This window comes from Rosa chinensis, chromosome 4 (genome assembly GCF_002994745.2).
Source record: "Rosa chinensis cultivar Old Blush chromosome 4, RchiOBHm-V2, whole genome shotgun sequence".
NCBI lineage: Eukaryota > Viridiplantae > Streptophyta > Magnoliopsida > Rosales > Rosaceae > Rosa > Rosa chinensis.
In genome coordinates this window covers 5,020,397-5,043,632 of record NC_037091.1, presented here as the reverse complement: position 1 = coordinate 5,043,632, position 23,236 = coordinate 5,020,397, and the positions used below count along the sequence as shown (strand labels likewise).

Genomic DNA, 23,236 nt, shown 5'->3' with positions numbered 1-23,236 from the left:
TGAACTTTCCTTATGCTGAAGAGGTCGACTTGGAACTGTTAACTCTATAAAAGATGAACTGAGGGTTTGAACTTTCTGTAACGCTTTCTCTTCTAAGTTTCTATGTCAATCCTTCCCCCTTCAATAAGTTGATGAATATGCGGTGAACAGCTTGGTAGTTGGGTATCAGGAACTTCATTAAGGTAAATGCTTTCTGTATGTTATTATTTCTTCTCAACATTTTTTTCCTCTGTTTTTGTACTTGATATCAATGTCTTAACCATCCTCTATTATCTTCTTGGAGCGCTTTTGTTTGTTTCTTTGTTGAGGGGGCATCTGATTGTCAACCTTGTTGAAGGAAAATCAAGTTTAGTGTGCCTTATCAAACTAGGAATAGGAATAGGAGAGAAGGTTCTAGATTTCCCAATCCTACACGGATTGGTATTCCTTGTAACATTAGATTATGCACTTTGTAATCCCTATATATAGGGCTCCTATTCTCTATAATGAAATACACTTCTCTCATCAATCTCTCTCAATACCAATATACTTAAACACGTTATCAGCACGAGCCCTAAACCACAAAAGCTAAAACCCAAAAACCCGAAAAGAATTTCTTCTCCTCAAAAATCTGCGCAAGCTCCTAGCCCTCGATAGCCTCGCTGCGCACCTGCCCCTGCAGCGCACCTCCGCAGCCCCTGCTGCCCCGCAGCCCCTGCAGCGCATCTGCTCCTACCGCGCACACCTGCGCACGCTGCTGCCCCTGCAGCGCTACTGCCTCTGCAGCTCCTCTTTTCTTCTGCTGCAACTCGCTGCCACTGCAGCATCTCTGCAGCCCCTGCTACCCCACGTCGCTGCAAACTTCTACACAACTTGCTTCGCTCCATCACGCCTGCATCGACACGCGCGTGATCCAAATACAAGTAGGTATTCAAAAGAGTAAGTTTTAAAGTTCCTATAATTCGAAGTTAAATATTTCTTCTTTTTCTCGGGGACTTAAAAACCTCCCTTCTTCTTCATCCCACCTTTCATAGAACGTGGGTTCGATTCAATGCGGAATCGTGGGGATTCACGCAATTAACGAACTAAGAGCGTTCGTAAGACTTCGGACTAAGAGCGTCCGCAAGCATCGATTTATGACCTTATAAACATCATTGTTTCGGTCTAATCCAATTTTCTTGGAAATCGATTTCTTGGTAGCATAGCTCGGAAATCTTAAATATTTAGTTGTCGTGGAAGTTTTAACTCCGAAACTAATATATTTCTTCTTCTTATTTCAGGATGTCGAAACTTGACTTCCCTGCACTTACCTCAACTGGCTCGGAATATCATAGTTGGGCCACGGATGTTGAGCACCATCTCACTTCAAAAGGGATCCTACCCTTAATTCAAGCTCCTAATCCTACTCTCATATTTGAGCGTACGGCTACGAACAATGCCACCGCCCTCATCTTGATGAGGCGCCACATGGATAAATCACTCCGACTGGAGTACATGGCAATCAAGGATGCTAGAGAATTATGGGTCGCGCTAGAAGAGCGATTTGGTAATATCAAGGATACCCTCCTCCCTGACTTGAAAGTTCAATGGGGCAATCTACGATTCGCCGACTTCAAGTCTGTAGCTGAATATAATTCAGAAGTTCTACGCCTCAAAACCATGTTGGGGTTCTGTGGACAACCTGTCACAGAGCAAGAACTAATTGAGAAAACTCTCTCCACCTTCCCCGTCTCAGCAATTTTGCTCTCAAAGCAATATCGAACGGAATTCGATACTAGACGGATCACGAGATTTCATCAGCTCATTACTATTATGTCTGTAGCTGAAAAGCATGATAATATCCTCGTGAAGAATTATAATTCAAGGCCTATCGGAACTAAGAGCGTTCAGGAGGCGAATTATAATCATGCACCCAAAGGAGGGCGCAAGGAGCGGAACCCTAACAATAAGGGACATAACGGACGTTTTGGTCCATATAACCGCCCTACAAAGGAAGGAAACCGCCACAATGGAGCGGGAACACGTGGCAACAAAAGCCAACGTGGGAGAGGGGGACACAAGGCCGCCGGCCATAGGGGTGGCGCCAATGTCCAACACGGACGCCAATCTCGTCCTCATGCACAAGATGCATCTCAATTCAAGGGAGGAAATCGTAATGATGCATGCCATAGATGTGGATCTATTGAACATTGGTTCAAGCAATGCAATGCAAGCAAACAATTAGCTGCACATTACAAGGCATATAGGGAATTTCGAGAACATGAGACCTATCTTGCCGAAGATGTAGAAGAAGAAGGTGATGATGCACACGCCAATCTCACCATAGCGGACTTTAAATCTGACAAAGAATTGCACAAGGATGCTGCAGATTTTGATTAGTATAGTCCTTTATTTTTTCCAAGAATCATGTAATGGCAATTATGCCTTAAATCAATAACATGACTTATTGTATTAACTTTTTCCCTCTAGGCGTACTCAAGAGTACTTGTGATGTCTAGGCAAGGTTTGATCTGAGAGAACGGTTTTAAAAGTGAGCAACGCTCCACCAAAATCTCACCTTACCTTACCTGGTCACAACAAAATTGAAATTACCGAACGGATTAAGTGACTACGATTTGTCTACTATTTGATTTTATATTGGATTAGATTTTAGTCAAGAAACTTTGATGTAATCATTGGCTATCATTAATAAAGTATCGACTTATTTTATTCAAATGTCTTGGACATATTCTAAATTCGAACTTTATTATTTTTCAGTATGTTTCCCGGAGAGCTCGAATGCCTCGTGGATAGTGCCACTACACATACCATCCTTCGAAACAGGCAGCTATTCCTATGGATGGCGCCTACTCGATCTTCTGTGACTACGATGGCTGGACCATCTCAATTGATTCATGGTCGAGGACCAGCTCAATTTATGTTGCCTAATGGCACTACTTTGAATGTCACCGAAGCTCTTTATGCTCCTAGGGCAGGAAGAACCCTATTGAGCTTCAAAGATATAAGAGCCAATGGTTTTCATGTGGAAACACATTGTGAGAATGGACAAGAGTTCCTTTGCATCACCTCTAATGACTACGGACATAAACGAGTCTTAGAGAAACTTATGTGTCGCTCTAGTGGGTTGTATGCAACCACTATTCGAGTCATTGAATCCAACCATGTCATGAGAGATGATTTATGGGATTCCGACACATATAGGCTTTGGCACGACCGTTTGGGACACCCAGGTCGTGACATGATGATCCGTATATTAAAGACTTCACACGGACATCCCTTTTTCAGAACGAAAGGAAGTAAAACTCGAAATTTGGATCAAGGAGGAGCACCTACGCCTCACGGCGCCTTCCCCCTTCAAGTCCGGCCACCACTAGCCGGCGCCGCCATCCCCCTGCGGCTCCAGGGTGGCTTTGACGCCACCCCTGCTCCCCTGACTCCAATTTCTGCTTCTAAAGTCAAAAGTGACTTCATGGCTCAACCAAAATCCTCATTGGTTATTTCTAAAGCCCATTATTCGTTCTGCAAAGCCTGCTCTTTAGCAAAGTTAGGATCGAGACCATCCTATGCAAAGGACACCAAAGAAAATATACCATTCTTGCAAAGAATCCAAGGTGATATTTGTGGACCTATTCAACCACCATGCGGACCATTTAGATATTTTATGGTGTTGGTTGATGCATCGACACGCTGGTCACATGTCATGCTATTGTCCACAAGGAACGCTGCATTTGCTAAACTCCTAGCACAAATAATTAAGTTACGGGCTCACCACCCTGATCATCCCATTAAGTCTATAAGATTAGACAATGCTGGGGAGTTTACATCAAAGACTTTTGATGATTATTGCATGTCCATTGGGATTGATGTTGAACATCCTGTTCCTCATGTTCATACCCAAAATGGTCTCGCAGAAGCCACCATTAAACGACTACAAATGGTTGCTCGAGCATTGGTGATGCGCACCAATCTCCCTATTTCTGCTTGGGGCTATGCAATATTGCATGCAGCTGTGCTTATTCGTCTGAGGCCCACTGCCACCCAACCCTTCTCTGCGTCCCAGATGGTTACTGGGTATGAGCCTGATGTCTCACACTTACGCATATTTGGGTGTGCAGTCTATGTGCCTATTGCGCCGCCACAGCGCACCAAAATGGGTCCTCAAAGACGATTAGGCCTTTATGTTGGATATGATTCTCCAACGATTATCCGCTACATAGAACCCTTGACAGGCGATCTCTTTACCGCTAGATTTGCGGATTGTCACTTCGATGAGACAGTCTTCCCATCGTTAGGGGGAGATAAGAACATCAATGTTCAACAGGAACGACCGGAATTGTCGTGGTCTGTCCCCACTCTGTCTCATCTTGATCCCCGAACCGCACAGTCTGAAATTGAAGTGCGGAGAATTCTCGATCTTCAGAACGTAGCAGAATCGATGCCTGATGCGTTTTCTGATATTGCTAAAGTGACGAGATCACACATACCTGCTGCAAACGTGCCTGCAAGGATTGATGTCCCTAAAACTAGAGGACATGACGCTAACTCAAGAGGATTTGAGCATGGCGCCAACGTCCCCTCTCACAGTGATGGTGACGTTGTGGCTAGGCCCATGGCTCCTGCCAGGAAGCGCGGGAGGCCTATAGGTTCGATGGATTCTCGCCCAAGAAAGAAAGCGAGTTTGGCACAGAATAATCCATTAATCATCGATATAAATAATCCATCTCATGAGAATATTCCGGATTATGGTTATGTCCAAGAGACATCATTGGGGGACGCTCCAATGTCAGAACCAACTCCAGAGAATAGAGAGATCTCCATAAATTACACTAGTGTACATGAGATGATGGATAGAAATTCTATGGCGATTGATGATGCATTTGCATATCATATTGCAAAAGGAATTATAGAATATGATGATATCGAACCTCGCTCTGTTGAAGAATGTCAACGAAGAGCAGATTGGCCTAAATGGAAAGATGCGATCCAGGTTGAATTGGATTCACTAACAAAGAGACAGGTATTTGGGCCTGTAACGCAGACACCCCCAAGTGTAAAGCCTGTTGGCCATAAATGGGTCTTTGTTAGAAAGCGTAATGAGAAAAATGAGGTGGTAAGATATAAAGCCCGCCTTGTGGCCCAAGGTTTCTCACAACGCCCTGGAATCGACTACGAGGAGACATATTCTCCCGTAATGGACGTTATAACGTTCCGCTACCTTGTCAGTTTGGTAGTTTCCGAAAAACTTGACATGCAGCTTATGGATGTGGTTACAGCATATCTCTATGGGGATCTAGATTCAGAGATATATATGAAGGTTCCAGATGGACTTCAATTACCCAAATCAAGTGGCTCTAAACCACGGAGCGCGTTTTCAATAAGATTAAAACGCTCACTATATGGATTAAAACAATCCGGACGGATGTGGTATAATCGTCTAAGTGACTACTTGATTGGGAAGGGATATATTAACAATGAAATATGCCCATGCGTGTTCATTAAAAGGACAAGTTCCGGATTTGCAATCGTAGCAGTTTATGTCGATGACATGAACCTAATTGGAACTCTAGATGAGTTGAAGGAAACTGCTAAATACTTGAAATCCGAATTTGAGATGAAAGATCTTGGGAAAACACGGTTTTGTCTCGGTTTAGAACTCGAGCACCGTAGTGATGGAATCTTGATCCATCAGTCTGCATATACTCAGAAAATCCTAAGGCGCTTTAATGAAGATAAAGCAAAGCCTGCAAGTACTCCCATGATCGGCCGTAGTCTTGAGCCCGGAAAAGATCCGTTTCGTCCAAGGGATGAGGACGAAGAACCCCTAGAGGCCGAAGTGCCCTATTTAAGTGCAATAGGCGCATTATTGTACTTAGCTCAATGCACAAGACCGGATATCTCATTCGCAGTGAACTTGTTAGCTCGACACAGCTCTGCGCCAACACGCCGCCATTGGATTGGTGTAAAGACCATCTTTCGATACCTAAGAGGTACGATTGATATGGGCCTATTCTATCCCTACAGAGAGAAAAAGAATGACGGAAAATTGGGATCGGACCCAAAAAGGCAAAACGCCCCCGTCCATGGAATGGCCGCCGGCCATGTTGCCGGCGCCGCCGCCGCCGCCGCTCATGGTGGCCGGCGTCCTCCTATCTCCCTCCATCAAAACGACAATGATGTCTTGATGGGCTTTGCTGATGCAGGGTACCTCTCTGACCCTCACAAAGGTCGCTCCCAAACAGGTTATGTCTTTACCATGGGAAGCACTGCGATATCTTGGAGGTCTACGAAACAGACCCTTGTTGCTACTTCCTCAAATCATGCAGAGATTATTGCTCTACATGAAGCTGTACGTGAATGTGTATGGTTAAGGTCTGTAATTCGACACATTCAAGGAAGTTGTGGTTTGAAGTCTACCACAGATGACCCTACATGCATTTATGAGGATAATGCAGCTTGTATTGAACAAATGAAGTTAGGTTTCATCAAGGGCGACAACACCAAGCATATATCGCCTAAGTTCTTTTATAATCAGCAACAACAATCACTTCTAAAGATTGAAGTGAATCAAATCCGATCAGAGGATAATGTAGCGGACTTATTCACTAAGTCGTTACCTAAATCCACCTTCGAGAAACATGTGAAGAGCATCGGATTGAGAAAGTTATCCGAACTCCCACGATTGTAGCAATCAGGGGGAGATATCGACATCAGGGGGAGTTATGATGTCTACATGTTCGATCTCGAAGAGTGAAGGACGTGTTGTGCTCTTTTTGTCCTTCGACCAGGATTATTTTTTGTCCCACAGGGTTTTTGTTACCTGGCAAGGTTTTTAACGAGGCAACGGATGAAGCGTCACTACCAAGTTTGAGCGGCACAAGGGGGAGTGTTGAAGGAAAATCAAGTTTAGTGTGCCTTATCAAACTAGGAATAGGAATAGGAGAGAAGGTTCTAGATTTCCCAATCCTACACGGATTGGTATTCCTTGTAACATTAGATTATGCACTTTGTAATCCCTATATATAGGGCTCCTATTCTCTATAATGAAATACACTTCTCTCATCAATCTCTCTCAATACCAATATACTTAAACAAACCTCTGTTAAATTCTGCTCCTCATCTCGGAAATCATAACATAGTTTTATAACATTTTTTTGTTTGTTCAATTTTGAAATTATGTTTTAAAGACACTTGATTCAATAGTACGTATTTGTAACTTTTTTTTAGAAAGTTTGGACTTAGTATGCGTAACTTAATATCTGCATTTACATTTCTAGTTATTTATTGAGAATACTCTATTTAAAGATGAAATATTTTAAGAACATGTTAATGCTTCTAGATAGGTATTTTCTTTTTAATGATATGTGGGGATGGAGTTATTTGTTATTTATGCTAGCTAAAGTTAGAATGACAAATCTTTTATGGTTATGACTTGTGAGGAACTTTCGGTATATTATAATCAAACATAACGAATATAGAGATATGGTGTACAGTGGTCACCTAATTGAACGTGTGAGGCTAGCTACGTCCACTTCATTAAAGCACCGTAAGTATAGAGATTAAAACTGAGAAGCATAGGCGCTCTAGCATAGTAATGGGAGTGTCAGACCTAGTGTGGAGAGGTGATGTTAGTTTGTTCTCCTTTTAGTGGTGACCTCTTTTACAAGTGGCTTTGGTAGCAGGTACTTATCAGTTATCACAAGTATGTCACTTACCGTGGAGCTCCCTCATCCATACACGTGACGCTATATATACATAATAGGGGTAATTCCCGCATACCCAAAAATCCTTGGTATTTTTCTCAACTGCCCAACACTTTGGTATTTCACTATTGACAACAGACAAAGACTAACATGGATAGTTTTAACAAACAAATGCCCTCTGTATCCTATGTTGACCTTAGATTCTTCTACCGTTCTATTCAGTCAAAAGGAAACAATAAAAAACATTAAAACAAAAACAAGACTAGCCTTCAACATGCCACATTTCGCCTAACGACTTCCTGTCTAAACGGCTACTCACAGGGCGGAATCACTGCTGCTTGTCCTAATTTTTCTGTTTTAAAACTGATTCTTTTGGCTGAACAGTAAAGCTTTAGAACTTTAGCTTTCCATGGGATGCATGCATTCGAATGTTCAAACTTTGACATAGTAAACTGTGCATGATAAATATGAGTACAAATTGTAAAGATAAAGACATAAATATTTTATAAATTAAAGAAGTGGGTGAACATCCATCTGAATTTATTTATTCAAATATACATATAAAACTTTAAACAATCAGAGCCTCATTCTCAGGTAAACAGCAAAAGCTGTTTAGCTATTCATAAGAATGAGAACAGTTACTTACTTGTATTGGAAGCACACTACTTCACACCTAAACAGGAAAGGAAGCACACTGCTATTCTTTTTTTTTGAGAGGTTTTTCTGATCTAATTTTCGAATGCCTTCTAAGAGAAGCTGAAGCTCCTTATATAGGGAGCGGAACTCAAACTAGAATTCAAAATACAAAAATCTACAGGACAACTCCGTGACTTCTGCTTTTCGTAGTGCTCCTGCTAGTGGAGGTCGGTCAGGGAAAAGCAAAAGGAAAAAGTGAAATGTTTTTCACTTAACCTTTTCTTTTTTGAAAAGGAAAAAGCAAAAGTAGCTTTAGAAAAGTCTAAAGTTCTACAGTTGCTATTTTGGTGATGCTTCTTCACCTGTAGCTTCACATGTTCTCGTCCGTTTCAGAATGGTGGCCAAAGACAAAGGAGTTGTTGTCTGCCTGGGCCATGCGAGTTGTTGTTGCATTATCCTCGACGTCTGTATCAACATACATCTTGTAGTGGTTGTCATTTTCAAGCTTTTCCACCCAACTCATGCATGCCATTGTCGAGTCTATCTCTTTTCTGGTTAGAGATAGGAATATATCGCTGCTGACTACGTCAGGATGATCGTAAGCAGTGATAATTGTCTTTTCTCCTGCTGCCAGGAATGTGTTGTTGATGTCTTCAGAGATGATCTTTTTGATGTAGTCAAGAGCCATGGCCTTCATCCAGGGAATGCTAGAATTCGGTTGGCCGTTGTATGCTACACAGGCTGGTTGAAGATATCTTCTTTGAATAATTCTCACATAATGATATGGAGGAATATATTCAACTTCACCATCTGTCTTCTGGATCCATTCAGGAGGTGTGGATCTGAACTTCAGACGAAGCATACAGTTGTCTTTTCTGATGTTCTTGACTGTGTTGACAATAATAGGCGGCAAGCCTCTCAGATCATCATTAGTTTTAGTCCATAAATTATGGACAAAACCATTTTCAACAAGCCATAGCTTGTGTTCTTGAGGATGTTCACTCTGAACATTTACCAGGTATCTTCCAACATATGGTCCTGAGACAATAAAGAGGGTTGGAGGAACTAGGTTTTCAGGATTGTGCCTTCCTATCAGATTATGGAATTCATACCAATCTGATTCATTGAGTGCTATGATAGGGACCCTAGCACTTTCTGGACTTTCAAGGAAGGATAGTTTTTCTTTCCTTACAGCACTCTGCTGTGTATGAAGCTCTTCACCTTGTGGTCTACCATTCTCGTAGAGTTCTTCAGCTAATGCAAACAGAGCTGGGAACATTAATCCACTGCTTCTTTCTTGAAAGGCAAATAAGAGATTGTCCAGGATTGCCTTCTGGTGATACGCTAGTCTCCTGCCAGTTCTGAACACAGGAGTATCAAAAGTTCTTAATTCGTAATTAAAAACATTTATAACTCCACTAGGAGTTGGTCTGCTTTTTGGCAAAGCAGCAGCCGTCAACGGTCTTGATGTGCCTTTACCGTCTGCCGTTTGAGACGGGCTAGCCAATCCTTTACCCTGGGATTGATCAGTTGAGGCCAAGCCTTTTGAGCTTAGCAGAAACCTTTTAAGGATTTTCTCCTTGGTTTCTTTTGGATCTTCTTCAGATTCCTGTTCTTTCCCAGTCCTTCTGCTTCTGGGATTACGACCTTCGTCGTCTTCTCTTTGGCTGAACATTGCCAGTTCTCTGGTCAATGCGTCTGGAAGATAGTTCTTGTTTCCTGCAATTAATTCAACAGTATAATCATATTGGTTAAGAAACAATTGCCAGTTGGCTAATCTTCCTCTATCAGCAGCTTTGTCAAGTTTAAAATTTTTAAAATTCTTTACTCTAGCACAATCGGTGCGAACAGTAAAGGTTTTTCCCAGATAAGCTGGAGAATTTAAAATTGTTTTCTTGACAGCTAAAATCTCTTTTTCCCCTGTGGGATAATTCAGTTCTGCAGGGCTGAACTTGCCACTACAAAATTTGCAGATCTTTTCAATGTTAGTTCCAGGCGCTCTCGCCAGAACAACACCGGACCAGTAATTATCACTCGCATCTGTCTGGAGGATAATTTCATCATTTTCTTCTGGTTGTTGAAGAGGAGGGAGGTTCTTGCAGAGGTTTTTTATCTGCTTCACGATCTTTTCATCGTCTTCTGTGAAGTTCCATTTCCTTTTGGAACTTGTCTTGGGAGATAACATTGCTGTTAACCCTGAGATTCTAGGGATGAAATCTCTCCCATAATTTATGACACCAAGGAATCTCTCTAGACTCTTAGCATCAGGAATTTTGTCTGGGAACTTCCAGATCTTTTCAAGGATGTGAGGTTGGAGCTCTATGACTCCATTCTTGATGTTTATTCCTAGGAAATCAACTTCATCGAGGATAAAGAAGATTTTCTTCTCACCTAGGATAATTCCATGCTGGACTATCAGCTTTGCTACCTCGTGGAGGTGCTTCATGTGTTCTTCTCTGTTTTTGGAGAAGACCAGGATGTCATCTATGTAGACGACGCAGAACTCCGCTACATGCTTGAAGATGTTGTCCATCTTTCTTTGAAAGATTGAGGGAGCTTGCTTGAGACCAAAAGGCATTACTAGCCACTCGTAATGACCTTGTGGTGTTCCAAATGCAGTGAGAGGTACACTCTCAGGATGCATCTTGACCTGCCAGAAACCCGACTTTGCATCGAATTTCGAAAAGACTTTAGCTCCTCTGAGCTGGTTGATCAGGACTCTGACTTGAGCGATCTGATATCCGTCTTTGACAGTCTTCTTATTGACATCTCTATAGTCAATAACCATTCTAGCTTTTCCTCTTAGATTCTCTGCATGATTTCTCACGTAGAATGCTGGAGCATGATGAGGGCTAGTGGAAGGTTGAATTAATCTCTTCTTCAGGAGATCTTCAATATCACTTCTGAATTCTTTTTGATCTTCCTCTTTGTACTGAGGAATGGCTTTGACATGGCAGATAGCATTCATGTCATGCAATCTCAATTCACAGACCACTGGGTCTTTTTCCCAAAACTTCTGAGGATTTGTATCCACATTCTGCTCGAGTAGTTTCTTGATTTTGTCAAGAGTGGGAGTTTGTTGAGACTCAAGCTTGTTCTGAAAGTGCTTGAGGTTGTGCTCGTGGATGAAACTAGCTTCTTCATCTTCACTAGCTTCTTCTTCTTCTGAAGATTCTTCAACAAGCAGTTCTTCTTGTTGTTTGATTTGGAGTATGGGTTGAAATTTGGGTTTGTAGGGGGTAAGATCTCCACTATTCTGTTGCGATCTCTGATACTGAGTAGTAAAACCGGGACCGGTCACACTGAATGCATGTGGGAGGCGGTCAGCCCAGAACACCCGTTCTCCTTTTCTGAAGCCTATCGCTTCTTCATCCTGAATGAATCGTTGTTGGAGAATAAAATCATTACCCAACAAGAAATCAGATCCTTGGCCTTCAGATTGCCAAACATTCTGGATGATAAATGTTCCTCCACCAATGGTGATATGAACATTTTTTGCTACTTTCTTCATGGTGAGATGGCTTCCATCAAATGTAACACCAGTAGCTGACTTTTTCTTGTCTTCGTTCCAGAGTTCTTCTGGAATTGCAAATCTTTTTGCAACAGTAAAGCCTGATCCATTATCTACAAAAGCATGTAGATGATATTTCCTGTGATCAGGGAACTTGAGTCCGATCTCTATGTAGTTGCTGTATCTACTTGTAGAGACGACTTTCGATTGGTGAGGCTCATTTTCTTGAGCTTGTTCCGTGGGAATGAATGGTTTACATTCTTCTGGAACATTTTCCTGAGTGGGTGATTTGTCATCATCATCCCAATCTGTAGGAGTTATCTCTTTGCTGTCTGGATTACTGAACCAGGGGGGAGGATCATATCTGACTTTGTAGTCAAACTTGCCGGAAGGTTGGCCAAGTAGATCCCATGTATCAGTAACCGCAGCTATCTCTTGTCTTTCTAAGAGATGGACATTTTCTGGTATTTCAACCAGTTCAATATCTTCATCGATTGTTTCTTCACCGATGATTTCTTCCTTTATTTCTGAGGAAGAAGGTTGTTCAATAGTCGTTTCCTGGACTACAGTTGCTGCAACATTCTTTGTTTGTTCCATGGTTTCCTGGAACAGAGTTTCAACTTCTTTCGCTTTTTTCTCAGCGAAATACTCTTCATATTCTTGCTCAACCCATTGGCTGACAAGACCATTCTTGGTTTTTCTTCTTGCTTCAGCTATGAAGCATTCTTTGTGATAAGTCTTCTTAGACTCTTCACAGAACATAGGGAGACCATTCTTCTCGTGACATAAGCAGTAGTCACAGACGAATGAACCAGGGTTGACCTGATAAGAAGACATGAAGGATTCTGTCTTGCTTTCTTCCCAGTTTTTGACTTTCAAAACGTTCATTTGTCTGGATTCGAAGTACTCTACTTCAGAATCTATCTCAGACTCTTCTGATGAACTTTCTTCTTCTTCGGACCAGGCAGAATAGACTGACCTGTCGTCATCTTCATCATCAGAATAGGCTAGTTCGTAGCCTTTCATATTTGCTACCTCTACTATTTGCTCATATTCTTCAAAGAGAGCTTTAGTAGATCTGTTACCCTTTTCTGGGCATTCATTGGCATAGTGCCCTTCAGCTTTACACAACCAACATCTGCAAGCTTTCTTGCTAGGTTGTTTATGCTGCTGAGTATTCTTCTTTTTCTTGAAGAATTTCTTTTTTGGATCTTCATCCTGTTGCTTCTTGTAATTGGAGCTTTTCTTGAATCTCCAATTCTTTCTCTGATTACTCTTTTTGAATTTTTTCGAGTAATATTTTTCTTTTTTCTTCTTTCTGTGGAATTTGGATTCATGACATCCCCAGTTAGTGGGCATATCCAGTATTCCGTAACAGAAATTTTCAACTCCTTTGAGTTGCTTCTTGGCCATCTTAGCTCTAAGATTGGCTTTGCATTGCTCCTTCAGTAATTGCCGGATTCTGTCGGCAATTCCTCCAACTGAAAATCTTTCAATTGGTTTTTCAGCTATGCTTTCTCTCACAGCTGTTCTCCATGGTTCAGGGAGCTTTCTGTGCAACAGATTAACTAGATCAGTATTCTCTAGTTCACCAATTGTACAGTAATATTCCTGAAATTCATTCAGGTATTCTTCGAAATATCTCATGTCACAGATCTTGAGAGCATAGATATTCGACTTTGCCGTTTCTTTGGCTTTCTCACTCAGATTTGAGAGATCTCCACAGAATTGATCGTACAGGGGTACTGCAAAATCATACGGAGACTTTGAATTTTTTATCTCTTCAAGCCAGTCTCTTCCTCTGGTAGTTTCCTTGAAAGATAGGTAGTACTTTTTTGCCACTCCGGTGAGAGTAGTCTCATAGTACACCTGCAAATCTGGTGCTTCAAATTTGCCAAGGGTAAGTGCAGAAGCCATCATCAGGCTGTCTACCCATTGGTCAATGGTTTTTCTTTTGTCTAGACTCTTGTCTAGATTCAACCAGATGCCATAGTTCGTGATCGGAACTCTTGGCAGATTGTCCTCGGGGACGAATCTTTGAGAATTTCTTTCTCCTTTTTTACCCGTGGGGGCTTTCTGAACTAGGAGTTTTATTTCCCTTGTTTCTTTTTTTATGAAAGTTCTGGAGCTTCCTCCTTCTTCCATTTCAACATCTTGGTAAGGAAAGACTTTTCTTGTCTTTCTGCATTTGAATTCTTTCATTTCTCCGATTAGTTTTTCTAATCGTTCAGGACTTTCACAATTCTCAGCTTCTTTGTAAAGATCATAGAGCTTCTCAGCTCTGAGCATGTGGACTGGTCTGTTTAGATCAGCTTCCAGATCTTCTTCTGATATCGGCTCTTCTACAGTGGGTTTTGTACCACTGATACTTGCTTCTCTGGTGCTGTAGCTCCTTCTCAGAAGATTGCTGTTTATCCTGAGGTTCTCAGGACAGACATCACTTTTTCTGTGATTGTCGAAGTTGAGGCTGATTTCTCCAGTTCTTCTACTCTCGTAGATTTTTGCTTTTGCTCTTTCCGGTTGCTTTTTTGGACCGGATAATTTCCATTCAAGAGGAAATGTTACTTCATTCCAAGTAACTTTGTGGATCTGCTGTGAATGGTTCTTCTGATTGGTGAGGAATCCAGTAGTAAGACCTGGGATATTTGTTATCCGTGTCTTAGGGGCTACTGTAGTACTCATCAATTTATAGTATATCCTGTATACTATTGCTAGTTCTTGCATATCTTCTTTCATGGATATGCCATCTGTCTTGACTCTCAGTCTGAGACAATGAGCTGCATCTTTCAAGCTGGTGGTGAAGTTGGGGAAGCAGTTGAAATATGCCACTTGATCACATAAAGATGCTTCGAGTGTTCCCAACAGACTAGCTTGGAAGTCTGTTAACCTGTTGTCCTGTAGCACACAGAGGACTGAACAGTTTATACCTTCTCGAGCAAGCAGATTTATGCCTACTTGGACTGCTCCAATATGCATAAATTGATATTTTTTCGCTTGTGCTCTGGCAACTTCTGCTAGAGTGATCAGTAGAAGATCAGTCTCTCCACCGGCGGTTGCTGGGGTTGTAATCTCCAGTAGTTTAAAATAATGGCTGTCCATTAGATCAAACTTTCCTCTTTTGTAGATCTGTTTGAAATCTAACTTTGGGATTGAGGAATTTTTTACTTCTTGTTCAATCTCATTGAACTCAAATTCTTCGGCATTTAGAAGTTGAACTCCTTTCTTTTTTCCAAAGATGCTTAACATCTTTATTTCTCTTTTTTCTGTATTCTCCGGATTTTCATACCGGATACTAGTATGACTAGTAGATGGTTCCAGAAAAATCATGTTAGGAACACGATTTGAGTCTGGTTTCTCTAATGGTTTGAACCCATTAGTCTTCTTTTTTACTGTAGGCAATTTCTTGTCCTTCAGTATAGTTTCCAGCGTTTTTTGCTGTTCTTTGATTTTTCTACTGACACTTGTCAGTCTTTCTTCTTCCGTTTTTGGAAGATCTTTGATATAATCCAGTTTGTTTTCCAATCTTTCTAATTGGTGGATTATAGCAGGTATTGTTTCTAGTGTCGACTGACATCTAGATATTTCTAGTAACATCTTCTGATATTTCTCATCAGAAGCTTTTAGTAGAGAATTTATTTTCTCTAATAACAATTCTGACATTGTCCCCATTAAGGAGGGGTTCTCCTTTGAGCCTTTTACAAGCTCTGATACCAGTGAGGTGCGGATCTAACCAATGCTCAAATAATTCAGAGGTTTTTGTTCCTCTTCCAGAACATATAGGAGATTTTCTATCTCTTCTTCTATCTTATAGATTCTAGTCTGAAGTCTATAAATAATATCCCAGTAATTGGGAGATTTTCTATCAAGGCTGTCCCGATAGGTTTTTAATTTTCTCAGTTTTTCTCTCTCTTTCTGCAGTTCTTTAGTAGTATGTTTGCATATAGCAACAAGCTCAAGTCTGTCTACAATTGAAATTATGAATAGTAAATTGTACTGTTTACCTTTCGAATTAGAGGATGACTGTCAGCTTCATACATATATTCAAATGAAACAAACTCTGATGGGCCCACCACGTTTCTAAAACAACATATATAAATTTATGAAAGAGACATATGCAGATGCAGACTCTAACAAACCAAAACAACAAAGGGGTACTAATGGTAGGGATTTTGAAAAGACGGGTAGGTAGGAAAGAAAGTGAGAAAAAGTTGTGTAAAAGGGAACAAAAATAATACACTGGGGTGTATGAGAAGTATTTTCCCAAATTTGGGGTGTATGAGCATTAACCCTACATAATAGTAATCTCTAGCTTGGCCAACGCAGGTTTTGACTGTTCTGCTCCTTAAATCGTCTACTTTTAAGAGCTAATATCGCTCGATTTCTTATTTAATTAAAAACAAAACAAAAACAAAAACTCCCCACATTAGAAAGGAAACACAAGTACATAAGGAATACAAGCGGTTATATTTTTCGTGATAGTATTGAGGCCTTTTGAAATAAAAATCCACATTTGTTGTTTGGCAGGATAAGCACGTATAAATATAAGTTAGAAAACAATAGCTTTTACTCACAACTAAGAAACAAAAGTATACAAGATAAGCACCTATAACTATAAATCTATTATATATGGTAAATTTTCAAGTCATACACGTGAACAATTTATATTAGATGACGTGGAGGTCATATAATCCCAAGGCACCGTGTGTGAATTAACCTACTTTGATAAAATAATCTAAGCTTCACAACCAAAGTCAAGTCACAATAACAAGAGAGGCCCAAATTCTTTTAAACACATTTGCAATTCCTCATATTCCAATGTTTTCTCTACACTTTTTCTATCCTACGAGCTATACGATTATTTTCGCAACTTTTTTGAAAGAACTAGTACGAGTACCGGAGTACGTACACTACCATATTCCACTTAAAAATTTTCTTGATTTTACTAGTCATCGAAATTGATCCCGTGCCAACCTATACTGTTTCAGTCTTTTGATTTAGGTACATCTAATTAGATTGAAGACTTGAATCATTGTCATGGAAGACGATAAAGAAATCAATGTTGAAGCATTGGAAAACAACATTAGTGCAAAGCTTCACTGTGATTCACCCGTGTCTGCCAAGTGCTGCATTTTCAGAGTTCCTCAGGTTATTAGGAGACAAAATCCAAAGGCATATCAACCTGATGTTGTCACAATTGGACCCTTTCATGATCGAGGCAGTAAACACTTCCAACCCATGGAAAATGTGAAGCTCTGGTATTTGCGTAACCATCTCTTGCGCAAGAATATAACTTTGAAAACGTTAATTCAAGGCATTAATATTATCGAGTTTGAGAAACATGCCCGTGAGTTTTATGCAGAACCACTTGCTCATCTAAACAAGAATGACTTCATTGAAATGATGATACTTGATGGTTTGTTCATAATCGAACTATTTCGGAAGCTTTGGCTTAGTGAAGATATCAGCATCAATGACCCGATATTCAACATGGATTGCATGTTTCAGTATTTATGCCATGACATTTTGCTACTTGAGAATCAGCTTCCTTGGTTTGTTCTCAACTCTTTATATATCCTTACGAAGGAGACTGTTGATTGCTCCCTGAAAAAACTTCTGCTTGTCATCTTTTACTCAGAACCACAACTGGGACTTAACTCCAATCGCTTCATAGATCATAATACCATTTTCCTAGACACTGACTTTGATGATGATCCTGATCATGATGACAAAATTTTGCACATACTTGACCTCATAAGAACTTCAAGTGTTTTCAAATTCAAAGATGATCGGTTTCAGCAATCTTTCTACGGTCCTAACACGCAATTGAAAATACATCCGACTACTACTCTCTCAGATGTCGCAAGTGACATCAGTGACAGCATAGTGAATATAGAATTGGAAGACAGAGTTTATAACAATTTTCACCCGCCATCCTACGGCCTTAAGACACAGTTTATGCATCCGGCCACTACCCTATCAGAGGCAGGAGTCGTATTCAGAATGGATTCCGGCGATAGGAAGAGCATAATGGACATAGAATTCGAAGATGGAGTGTTTACTATTCCACCACTAGTCATTGGAGAGTTGACAGAATCACTCTTCAGGAACTTGATTGCATTTGAGCAATGCTATCATGGATGTTCGCATAAAATAACTTCATATGTGGTTCTAATGGATAACCTCATCGCTTCACAAAAGGATATGAATTTGCTTTGTGAGAAAAACATAATAACTACTAATTGGCGGAGTGCTGAATTAGACACGTATCAATTCTTCAACAAGCTTTATAAGGACACCTCGCTTAAGGAGTTCTTGTATGATGGACTGTGCTACCAAGTAAATGAACATTACCAAGTTGCACAGGACAAAAAGCTTCAAAGAATGAGGCGCGAGCTAAGAACTACTGCACAGTTGAAGCGTGATTATCTAACGTGGAATGTTACTTCAACAAGCCTCTGGAAAGTTACTTCTTTGATTGCAGCTTCTGTCCTTTTGGGAGTCACTATACTTCAAACCATATATGCCATGAAGCAATATTATTATTCCCCTCGATAATGTTAATTTGTAACTCGTTTACTTTGTAGATTAAGCATTCATTTTGGTGTACATTGTTACTTTGAGAGGCTCCTACAATAAGGTCACTGCTATCACCTTCTAATTTGTAAAACCATTACAGAGAAATACAGTAGTCTTCTTCCTCGATCTGTTTCTTCTTCTTCTCCTTTCTTCATTTTCGTCTCCCTTAGATTGATTCCTAGAATTGCGGCATTGTATCAGAGCCCCTGGCGGCCTAACAGTCAAATAAGACGAGATATAGAAAATGAATTTTCTGATATAACATTCATCTCACAATGGAGGTATATAAAGAGGATTACAGGAATACAATCGACTTACGTCTCTATTCTCTACCACACACAAAACAGGTAAGTACTAACAACAATACAATCAATATAATTACAATATATTTCATTCCAAATATTATGCCATGACTCATGCTAACACTCCCCCTCAAGTTAGCGCATACAGATCAACCATGCCCAACTTGCTACACAACATTTGATAAACATCAGTCAGACACTGATGTCTATTTCAATAAACAACCGATGTCTCGTTAAGTGATGTCTAATGTGACAATATTAGACATCAGTGAAAACCCGATGTCGCTAGCATACTTAGACATCAAAATTCCTAGAGAAACCGATGTTGCACATATATTATAAACCATTACTACATTGAAAATTCAATGTCTAAACCCCAACTTCGGATGTCTAACGCAACTTTAACATCAGTGCATTATGTAGACCTAATGTAAAAGGTAGAAACAACATCGGTTTTCTAGATTTATATAATCTCTTAGATGAATTCAACGTCAGTTCTTTGTCAATTTGTGTTTGTGAATTCATTTTTACACATCACAAAATGACTTGTTCTTCTCACTACTCAAATAACATAAGAGACTAACAAGGGATCAAATGTATCTCAAAATTGATCAACAATATACTTTGATAGCACCAATATACAAAATACAACAGAGGGGGACATAAGGCCTGACCTCCTAGTGCAAAAACATAAACAACAACTACAAGAAGAGCATGATAGAAAACATTGAATATGAATTAACTAATTATATAATATTTGATCTGCCTAACGCTGAACATCAAAGAATCTACCATGAAACTTTAGCTCTCTCCATCAAATCTTCCAATCTTCTAGGAGTATTGCCCCAAAGATGTCATCTTTCTAATTATGCAGCTATCCAAATGTTGTTCATCAATATGTGCAGCATATAAAAATAGGCAAGAATGGTCAGCAAAGAGGTAAAAAAATATAATAAAAATAGGTAACGTACATTGAATTCTGAGTTTCTGACAGAATAAAAAAGGATGAATGAGCATAACAATGATAATTAGTACCTGAGCGATAAGTTCATAGATATTAATCAAGCCAATTTTGTGAGAGAAGTGCGTCCCATCGATCTGCGGAAAGTATCTTATATTATCAAGAAAACATACTATAATTGTCACAAGTCAGAGATTATTACCAACCAACTATTCTTTAAACAAGAATAGCAAACTCATCCTTGCATTGTTAATGCCTTGAAGATGATCCCCTCTTTTAGACCAAAAAGGACGCTGCTACTCTTTCACAAGAATAAAGGTAGCTAGGGTGAACGTTCAATGGTTGACACTGAATGTTACAGTTACACCATCTTTTCTGTAGTTTTATTAAGAGTAAAGAAGTCACAAAATACTATTCTTTAACAAGTTAGAAGGGATACTATAAAACTCACCAACTTACTGCTCTTTCACTTTGGTTCTGCTCAAAAAGTCAAATCCATCTTGTTCTCTATAGAACTTTTATTTCCCATTCAAGCAATTTTTGTTCATAAGGCATGACAGATTTTTCCATTGTGTTCGGATTTACTTGCCTATAGGACATACAAGAGGCAAAGTTAATTAAACAAGACAACTAAAATATGTAGAGACCTGCCTATATAACAAAATATTTTTGTTATAAACGTAAAAATAAGATGAGATAATGCTAATAAATCCATTAGCACTAAAGTAAAGATTACATCACATGGCATGGTCCAGTACGGTAATAGAGACATTGCTATAGTAGAGGAAATATATAAAGTAACAAACCTATGAAAGATGAATATAGACAAAGTATGGACATCGCAACCATAGCATGAAGTTAGTTGTCTTCTCTGCAAATATTTTTTTGGTCAGATACAAGCAAATCTAAGACCATTGTTCAAGATGGGCAATGTCTTATCTAAACATAGATTTTCTCAATACCCAATACGTACCTGGTTTTGTATTGCTCGTTCTTTGACAGAAACCATAGTAAACATGAGATTGAGGAGGGGAAATTTATACCCATTATAGGAGCACTTCTGAGATTCCATATAACCACCATAAACAAAAGTAATAATTAAAAACTACATCGCAAAACTAACAAAGAAGATATTGATGTATCTCTCAGCCTAGAGGTGCAATATGACCTAATAGAAAATTTACCCAAAACTTCAGATCATAGAAAACAACAAAATTAAATATAATTCAAACATAAAGTAGAAATCTTAGAGAGATAAGGACATAGAACACTTACACCTAATGGCCTTGCAGTTTTTGTTTTTGTGGTCGACGAATTGGTTCAGATGATAGATTTCAAAAAGGAGTTAGAGAGCTCTAAGAAGAGCACAAAGGCACGACGAAGGATGAGATACGGAAGAGGCAAGAATTTCTGCCATTAATCAGTTACCTTATGATATTTAGAGACGTGTTAGCCTTGGAGGCAAAAAAGAAATTTTAGATAACTTAAAAGTTTTAGTGATAGCGCCTTTGTGTTTTAAATTCCCACTATTTTAAGAAACAAAAGAAACAAAAAATTCCAAGATAAAAGATATTAGTCCTTATAAGAACTGTTGTCTTTATTCTTCTTTTAAATCAGAAAATTTTTAATCTGATGTTAAAAAATTAACAACTTCGGTTTTTAACATATCCGATATCTATGAAGTGATGTCTATATACAGATTTGTACTAGTGATGAGTCATAAAACGCCTTCCTGGAAACTCCTTTGGTAAGTATATCTGCAAGTTGCTCTTTAGTTGGGACAAAATGAAAGCTAATAATTTTGGCATCTACATTCTCCTTTATAAAGTGACGATCAACCTCCATATGCTTAGTACGATCATGTTGTATTGGATTCTGTGATATGTCAATAGCTACCTTGTTGTCACAATACAACTGGATAGTACTTTTGAGTTTGAAACCCAGATCACGTAACAAATTTCTCAGCCACAGAAATTCACACACTGCATGAGCCATACCTCTATAATCGGCCTCAGCACTAGATCGTGCCACAACTTTCTGTTTCTTGCTCTTCCATGTAACCAAATTACCTCCCACAAAGGTAAAGTAACCCGATGTTAACCTCCTGTCTGTAATATTTCTAGCCCAATCTGCATTTGTGTAGCCACAAACCTCAAGAATGTTGTTGTGTTTAGAAAACAACACTCCTCTTCTTGGAGTTGACTTCAAGTACTTCAAAATTCACATAACAGCATCCATGTGACTCTCACTCGGGTTACGCATGAACTGACTTACCACACTCACTGCATATGCAACATCTAGTCTAGTATGAGCCAAATAAATCAAACGCCCAACTAACCTCTGATAGCAAGCTCGATCAGTGGGCACCTGATCTGGATACTCAGCTAAACAATGGTTCTGCTCAATAGGAGTATCAGTAGGTCTACAATCCAACAAACCTGTCTCTGTCAGCAAGTCAAGAACATACTTCCTCTAGCACAGGTAGATTCCTTCTCTCCCCCTGGCTACCTCAATTCCTAAGAAGTACTTAAGTTCACCCAAGTCCTTCATCTCAAACTCAGAGGCTAGTTGTCTCTGTAGTCTATCCATCTCAATAGTATCATTGCCAGTGATTACCATGTCATCCACATAAATAATTAGAGCGGTTACCTTCCCTTGTTGATGCTTGAGAAACAAGGTATGGTCTGAGTTGCTCTGTCTGTAACCAACCTTCCACATGAACTGTGAAAATCTTCCAAACCAAGCACAAGGTGACTGTTTAAGACTGTACAGAGACTTTCTCAATTTGCATACAAAATCACCAGGAGAAGCAACTACATACCCAGGTGGAAGGCTCATGTACACCTCCTCAGCTAACTCTCCATGAAGGAACGCGTTCTTGACATCAAACTATCGGAGTGGCCAATTTAAACTAGGATTTTGTGTAGGATTGACACCTCCAAATGATTGAGAACTTTGACCAAACCCTTGAGTATCATGTGGGGCTCCTCCATAAGCATGTGTAGCACCAAAAGATGGCCCTTGGCCTTGAGAATTGTAACTAGATGCTTGCTGCCTATAATGATTTTGTCCACCAAATTGTGTGTTTCCATGACCGTGAGGACCAAAAGATAAAGAATTAAGGCCTTGATTCCCTCCATATGAATGAGAACCACCTTCGTGTGCATTAGAGGACCCTCCACCATCTCCCCATGAGAAATTTGGGTGGTTGCGCCAACCCGGATTATATGTAGTAGAATAAGGATCATTTCTTGGTGGCCTTTGATAAGAATTAATAGCTCTGACTTGCTCCTAAACAAATTCCGGAAATTGTGAAGCCAAGTGACAATCATGAGTAGAATGATTAGGGGACTCACAAATCAAGCAAAGATGTGAAGAAGTAACACTCTTGACATGTGAAGAAGGCGAACCACTACCCTTTTGCACTTGAAGAAGCATCTCAAATTTCTTGTCAATCTTTGCTTCAAGCCTCTCAAGCTTGGAATTCATAACTCCATCATCTTTATCAACATGAGAAACATCGTACACACCTCTACCACGAGGCTCCATATCAACTCAGCTTCTAGTACCA

General features: G+C 39.8%; 1 protein-coding gene across 3 annotated transcripts; it reads left to right on the top strand.

Annotated features, from left to right (window-relative positions):
• Positions 1-58: 58 nt before the first annotated feature.
• On the top strand, positions 59-18,534 carry LOC112196055 (UPF0481 protein At3g47200). 3 transcript variants are annotated; one of them, XM_040518967.1, is made up of 3 exons: positions 59-182; positions 16,812-17,375; positions 17,462-18,534. In XM_040518967.1, exons 2-3 carry the CDS (start codon positions 17,297-17,299, stop codon positions 18,379-18,381), a joined length of 999 nt encoding a protein of 332 aa, XP_040374901.1. In that variant the 5' UTR covers positions 59-182; positions 16,812-17,296; the 3' UTR covers positions 18,382-18,534. The 3 variants fall into 3 exon arrangements, with proteins under 3 accessions (XP_040374901.1, XP_024192105.1, XP_040374900.1); XM_024336337.2 differs by having other exon boundaries at positions 16,812-18,534; XM_040518966.1 differs by lacking the exon at positions 59-182 and adding an exon at positions 7,614-7,658 and having other exon boundaries at positions 16,812-18,534.
• The last annotated feature ends 4,702 nt before the right edge of the window (positions 18,535-23,236 follow it).